General features: G+C 47.6%; 1 protein-coding gene across 1 annotated transcript; it reads right to left on the reverse strand.

Annotated features, from left to right (window-relative positions):
• Window positions 1–282: 282 nt before the first annotated feature.
• GPR83 (G protein-coupled receptor 83) lies at window positions 283–6,571 on the reverse strand (the record flags this gene model as incomplete). The annotated part of the gene is made up of 4 exons (XM_081336443.1): window positions 283–928; window positions 2,313–2,446; window positions 3,880–4,005; window positions 6,242–6,571. The coding sequence occupies 4 exons, from the start codon at window positions 6,569–6,571 to the stop codon at window positions 283–285; spliced, it is 1,236 nt and encodes a 411-aa protein (XP_081192569.1).
• Between the last annotated feature and the right edge of the window lie 814 nt (window positions 6,572–7,385).

Consider the following 7,385-nt stretch of genomic DNA (forward strand, 5'->3'; position numbering starts at 1 on the left):
TGAAGTCCACATATCGCCAAGTGGCCAGGCTTGAGAAGCGCTGCATTAAACCCTCGGGTTGGGCTCCAGCTTCAGACAGTGAAGGATTCGACCCCGACACCAAGGCTTTTGGACTGCAGTTTTTTCCATCACTCATGGAAAGCAGCAACCTAAAGTGATGTCCACTCATATAATGCTGATGTGGTAAGTTCTTGTCAGAAAGCACGCAGTGTGGATGTTGCAAAGGCCTGGACAGTAGATGACCCAACTACAAAACTGTTACTAAACCAGAGTGAGGCTGCTTCATTCCACATTCAAGTCTCCTCCTCGCTGCCTGTTGTGATCAGATCGACAACAGAGATGTCTGTCTGGGCAGTTCCTGTGAGACGACTCCCTGGCCTGCCGAGTGGGGGCCTCTTGCTCGCAGCAATAATTGCCATCCCAGGTGAGTCTCAAATCGGCCGATATGCACTGCAAGGACTGATTGCTGGAGGCAGCCTTCTTACGGCACATTCCCAGCAGGGCCCTGAGTTCTGTGCGGAAGCCTTCATTGAGCCAACAGTACATGAAGGGGTTGTAGCAGGTGCTGCTCATGGCCATCCAATGGAAAGCAAAGTAAAGGGTGTTGCTGTTACTGATGGCCTGGTTGGACATGAGGATCAAGTAGCAATTCAGGGGGAACCAGCAGACACCAAACACCAACACGACCACCAGCAACATCTTCAGGGTCATCTTCTTTTTCCGCTGATGGGCATAGTACTGATCCACGGTCACATCGCCAATGGTGTTCCTCATCCAGAGTTTCTTGGCCACTGATATGTAAGTGATGGAGATCACTGACAAAGGCAGAACATACAGAAGCACAAAAGTGGCCAAGTCCAAGTACTTCCAGTAGAGATCTGTCGGAGGAGGGAAACTGGAAAGGCACACCATCCGGATGGTCCTATTTCTGGAAGACAGAAGAAGAGAAAGCACGCTTTAGTGGAAGAAGCTGCACCTTGGAAAGTCCGTTCCTGCACAAAGGTGGAGGTGATTGAGTCTTCTGTGTATCTTCTCTCATTTGACAGAGGACGGACAATACTCTACAGCTCATCTTTTGTCAGCTCACCAGTCAGACTAATCAGACAAGTCACTCAGAGTAACTTTAGGTGCCACTGCAAAAATATTGTTTTGTAAGGATTTTGGCCAAAATTATTTGATGGAGGAAGTTAATAGAGACACATGCAATTTGTTAAAACAAGGATACTAGTACTTAGATGAACTTATTTTTTAAATTGTCAGTCATACCTTCTTTCATGAGTCAAACGGTTAATTGTATTGCCTGATTTTTTAAACAATTTTTTGCTGACTGGATCTCAGCTTGGAATCTGTCAGGATAAAAGGAGAGCTATCCATGCTTTTTAGAGTATTTGGAAGAAATGCTTTTTGATCTTGCATGAACACAACAGGAGCCTGGGAGAAAAAGCTACCCTGAAAGAATCTTTTGTGACTAAATTCCTTAAAGCAGGATCATCTTCTTTCAGGTTTGTGTAAAAGCTGGAAAAAAGGGGACAAGCAATTGCGTTACCTCTTTAGAAATAGGGGATGGGCAATTGTGTTCACTTCCAAATTATTTTGAAATATACACTTACCAAATATGAAGCAATAAAGAGTGAATAGTAATGCAGGCTTTGCTTTTATTTTTCCACCATTAGTATGTTAATTTTTAAAACATTATTGGGTTTAATTTTGACTATTAAATACTTCAAGATGTTTTATGGAAAATTAAATATATAAATATATACACATACTGTGTATGTGTTTGTGCCTTTGAGTCAGCCTTGACTCTTAGGAAAGACCTGGACTCATCTCTGAAGTTTTCTTCAAAAGATTTTCACGAATGGTTTGCCCATTGCCTTCTTCTCGGGGCTGAGAGAGTGACCGGCCCAAAGTCACCCAGCTGGCTTCGTGCCTAAAGCAGGACCAGAACTCAGGGTCTCCTGGTTTCTTGCCTGGTGCTTAATCTCTACACCAAAGTGGTTCTCATCTACACATGTAGTACATGCACACTAGGAAATACCAAACACAACACAGACTCATACACAAGACAGCCATGTCAGAAGGGTGTGTGTCAAAATCTGCACAAAGGGCAGTGCAGTATCACAGCGCAAGCCTCTCCCCTGTGGAATGTGCAGGTGCATGGCATACAGAAGGGAGGAGGTTTCAATCATGAGCGAGATTTCGATCCCTCCCCAATCCTTGTGGCATTGCTCGGTCACCGTGTCTGATGTTCGGAGTGATGGAGGCCTTTTTTTTCCCCCTTGGCGATCCTTGGTGATCTTGATCCACCTTACCCGTAAGGCAGCCTCTCGAGCTTCTGGTAGATGGCGTAGGGCAGGGAGAAGCAAGTGGCCATCATCCAGATGATCAGGATGCACAGCGCGCCTTTCACCAGAGACATCCGGGGCTTCAAGGGATGCATTATTACCTAAAAAGAGTCAAAGTTAAGCAGGCTGAAGCCTCCTCAAGCACCCAGCCAGTCAAGATGGCACAAAAGGGGTGTCTACGGCTCACAGTAGTGTGTATGACCTTTTTGATGGCCTCTGGATGCCCCTGGGAACCCTGATGGTCAATGCTTCAGGGCAAGTTCACTTCAATCTTGGTGATTGACTTCCACTAATAATCAGCCTCTCCCGGTATCTGATGTGGGATGCCTTCCCTTTATCCCAGCTGCAGAAGAGGAGTTTGAGTGCTGGACCAATAAAGAGGCAAGATCAGCAAATATGATTCTGCTTGGCCTCGGTTCAAAAAGGGTTTAAAACGGTTTAAAATCACCAAAAAATTGACGACAGTCATTCTAGGTCCTTCCTTCCTTCCTCCCTCCCTCCCTTCCTCCCTCCCTCCCTCCCTCCCTCCCTCCCTTCCTTCCTTCCTTCCTTCCTTCCTTCCTTCCTTCCTTCCTCCTTTATATATCGTGCTGATGCATCATTCAAATGTTTTAATTTTTAGTTCTAGCACAGAACTTTTTTAAAAAATCTGGCAGAGGTTTTCTTTTTAAATTCCGTTCTGGTTTTCCGGTACGTAGTCTAATAGAGTCATTTCTTTTCTTTTTTTTCTTTCTCTAATATAAATAACACATATGAAAAATAGAGAGAGTATGTACCTATTCTAAGCTACGTTTTTTAATTGTACAATAATAATATAGGTACATTATTGCACTGCTGCTTAATTTTTACATTAGAGATATTTTTTGAAGCAGAGGGCCCCAACCTTTCCGGCACCAGGGACCGGTTCCACGGAGAGAGGTTCTTCTGCAGACCGGGGGGGCTGGGTTTCACATGCTGAAAATTGGGGCTTTGCTTGTTTGCGCAGACCGGTTTCTGGCATGCTGGCCCACGGACCGGGGGTTGGGGACCCCTGTTTTAAAGGATGTATTATAAGTGGTTTTTGACTTACAATCATAATTGAGCCCAACATTTCTGTTGCTAAGCAAGACAGTTGTTAAGTGAGTTTTGCCTCATTTTATGACCTTTCTTGCTACAGTTGTTAAGTGAATCACTGCAGTTGATAAGTTAGTAACCCTGTTGTTAAGTGAATCTGCTTTCCACATTGACTTTGTTCATCAAAAGTTCGCAAAAGGGAATCACGTGACCTCCCAGGGGACACTGCAGTCGTCATAAATATGAGCCACTTGCAAAGCATCCAAACTTTGATCACGTAACCACGGGGAGGCTGCAATGGTCATAAGTGTGAAAAACAGCTGCAAGTTGCTTTTTTCAGTGCTGTTGTAAATTTGAAAGTCACCCAAAGAATGGTTGTATGTTGAGGCTTATCTGTATGATGAGGTTTTTGAAAAATTGAAACAAATATAATAGAGATTTTTAAAATAGTTCCCAGAAGAGAATCTACAGGGGCCCTTACCTGGTGGCGGTCCAGAGCAATGGCAGCAAAGGTCAGTGCGGACATGTGGACGGAGCAATACTGGACAAAGCGACTTACATGGCACATCGGTTTTCCAAAAAGCCAGGTACTGCTGACAAATCGCGCCTGGAAGAGAAAGTTAGGCAGAGCCTAGAATCCGGCCTAATGCAGGCTCAGATCAGGCTTATTCCATGTCTCTCCTTCAACAGAAGCCAGGCGGTGGACACACCTTCCCTTGATGCTACAGCGGCCTTCCCCAAACTTTCTGGCTATGCGGACCAGCGGGGTGGGGGGAGGAGAGGGGACGGTTCCACGCAAGGAGCAGGTGCACATGTAGTTCCATTTGAGCAAGTGGCAGGCATGCGCATCAGCTGCTCGCCGTCTGTCATTTGCACAAATGGAGCTGTGCACGCATGTGTGCTCACCCACTGCTCGCACAAATGCAGCTGCGTGCACAGACAGGCTTGCCCGCCGCTTCTGTGGCCAGTTCCAAATGGGCCACAGAGAGGTACTGGGGCACTGCCCAGGGGTGGGGCACCCCCATGTTACAATCTTCTCACAACAGACTTATTGGATATGTTAGGTTGGGAGAGAGCAGCTGAACTTCTAAAATCAACCACTCGCTGAAGTAACTAGACTCAGCTAAAATGGGTAGCTTGTAATATTTACTGAACATTGACTGATCACAGGTGACATGGCTCAGATCTTAGTGAAGAATGCATTGCCTGTGAGCAAAGCAAGTTGTATTGTGCACCTGGGTGTTGGGTGTGAACCCAACCACCCAGACTTCATAGGCTGTTGTTACAGCTATTCAAGCAACAAACTCAAAACATCTAGAACAGGGGTGTCAAACTCACAACATCACCTGACGTGTCACAAAGTATCACGACTTTTTTTCCATTGCTGGCAACAGGGTAGGTGCGGTTTCGCCATCACGCATCCGGCCTGTGGACCAGCACTTTGACATCCCTGAAGGAAAGGCTCATGACTTGTTTTGGATGCCATGTCAAATTGCAGTGCTGAGATGGGTCCAGGCAAAGGTCACCAATCTTACTCAAGTTGCCATGAAAGCCCTCGCAAGAAGGAGCAAGACAGCACCCCAAGCTGCTGCGGAATTTTTGATGGGGGGCGGGAATGGAAGGAGAATTCCATGGGGGGGTGTTTCTGGAATGGCTTCAGCATGGCACAATGTCTGCAAAGAACATGCCTGGAACATGTTCTTACACAGCCTTATGATTTCCAAGTGTAGAGGGTCAGGGTTAGGTCACCATGAACTCATAGAGCATAATGGACAATGCCAACAAATTCGTAGTGCTTTGGTATGGTCAGGAGGGCACTTACTTTTCTAGGCTGCCCTATGTTTTCTAGTAAATTACATGGGAAAATCCCATTGGAGGAAAATTCCATATGATCTTAAGCCCCATCATTCTCCTCAAGAAAACACATCACAGGTTCAACCTTGAAGGACCACCTTCCTTCAAACTCTTTCTCATCGATTCCTCTCTGTTCCTTGAATACTTGGGGGTACAATAAGATGGACTGGATCAAGGACCTGAACAAAGCAAAACAAGGCAAATCCAGGAGGTGACCATTCAACAATTTCTGAAGAAATTGCATGTACAGGGTGGATTTGATTTAAATCAAGTCAATTTAAATCATGATTTAAATCACTAGTAAAAAGGTTTGATTTAAATCAACTCGATTTAGATCATAATTTTTAAAGAACAACTGTCATCTCTGTCCCGCAGTGGCTCCTCCTCTGACCCACTGTTGACTCATTCACTTTAATGGGACAGCTGGTGATGCGGCCATGACACAACAAGGTGAGGGACGTGGCGGGCAGAAGGTGAGTGGATGCCCGCTAACAGGTGCTGCCATGATGGATCTGAAATGACAGGTGCTTTTTAAAAGTAAGGACTTATTTTTGCTGGTAGTTAGAATCTTTAATATTATTATTTGCAAACAAATTGAACATTTCCTATTTAGAATAATGAGATGTCAGGTTAGTAAAACAATATCAGAATCGATTTTAAGTTAATAGGTTAATCACACATACCATATTTCACCCAAAATTAGACCTATCCCTAAAATAAGACCTAACCTGATTTTTGGGGGTGGGCCTAATATAAGCCCTAACCCCAAAATAAGCCCTAGTTAGGACACTGCCCCCTTGGTCCCACCTCGCTGCCACGATGGGGCAGGAGAGCATGTGTTGCACTGCTGCCACAATGAAGCAAGGCAGGTGGGGGAGAGGGGAGCTGCCCCATGCGCTCCACACCCGCTTACTTCAGAGCCCCTCCCCCAGCCAGGTAATTCCTTGCTCAATGACCTTCCCTTTCACTCCCCTTCCGAGCCAGACTACCATGCTACAGAGGATGGGCGGGGTAGGCCTGGTCCCCCTCCGCCATATCGGAGCCAGGGAGGAGTGACAGTGAAAGGCTCCATTGCGCTGTGCACCGCTAGAGGGGCTTTCTTTGCGCTTCACCCCACCGATCACCTGCCCAGTGGCAGCTGCCTCTAACTCCACCAATTCTCCCATGGCTTGCACCGTGACCGGGCAGTGCAAGCCTCTCCTGCCACCTCCCTCCACCAGCACTCCATTGCCATCACTGGAGAGAACGGAGAACAGGGAGGGAAGCGGCTCTGCGCAGTGATGCAGAGCAGGTAAGAGCACTTGCTTGCCACCCTGCATCCCCCGTGTCTCCTTTCTCTGTTCTGGATAACGGCACCCCCGTTTCTTGCCGCTTCTCCTCCTGGCACTGCTATAGAGTTTGGTGCACCACCGCGCAGCTCCTCTCTCTTCCCAAAAGTATTTCTTCACTAACCTGCTTTCCAGCTCTGGCGCATTTCTCTCCTGCTGCAGGGAAACGGAGTTTGTGGGGCTAAAAAAAGTTCAGTCAGACATTCCAACTTCTCGCGAGTGGCAGGGGAGGCTTGCGCTGCCCAGTCACGGTGCAAGCCGCAGGAGAGTTGGTGGAGGAGAAGGTGGCAGCTGCCGCTGGGCAGATGATCTATGGGGCACAGTGCAAAGAAAGCCCCTCCAACGGCGCACAGTGGGAGCAGAACATTTCGCCGTCACTCCCACTCTGAAACAGTGGAGGGGGACCAGGGCTACCCTGCCCATCCTCCATAACATGGCAGTCCGGCTCAGGAAGGGAGTGAAGGGGAAGGATGCCAAGCAAGGAATGGCCTGGCTGGGGGGGGGGGCTGAAGTAAGTAGGTGCAGGGCACATGGGGCAGCTCCACCCCTCCCCCACCTGCCTCGCCTCTTTGTGGCAGCAGTGCAAGGTGCCATGTGGACTCCCGCCGTGAGTGGCCGGAGCAGAAGTGGGCCGATAGCTACAGGGGCACCTGCTGGCTCGGGCTGTTGGTGCTACCCCCGCGAGGCGAGGCAGGTGTCAGAAAAAACATAAGACCCCCCCCCAAAAAAAATAAGATCTAATGCCTCTTTTGGAGGCAAAAATAATATAAGACCGGGTCTTACTTTCAGGGAAACACAATAGTTG

This window comes from Vipera berus (assembly GCF_964194415.1).
Source record: "Vipera berus genome assembly, chromosome: 11".
Classification (NCBI taxonomy): domain Eukaryota; kingdom Metazoa; phylum Chordata; class Lepidosauria; order Squamata; family Viperidae; genus Vipera; species Vipera berus.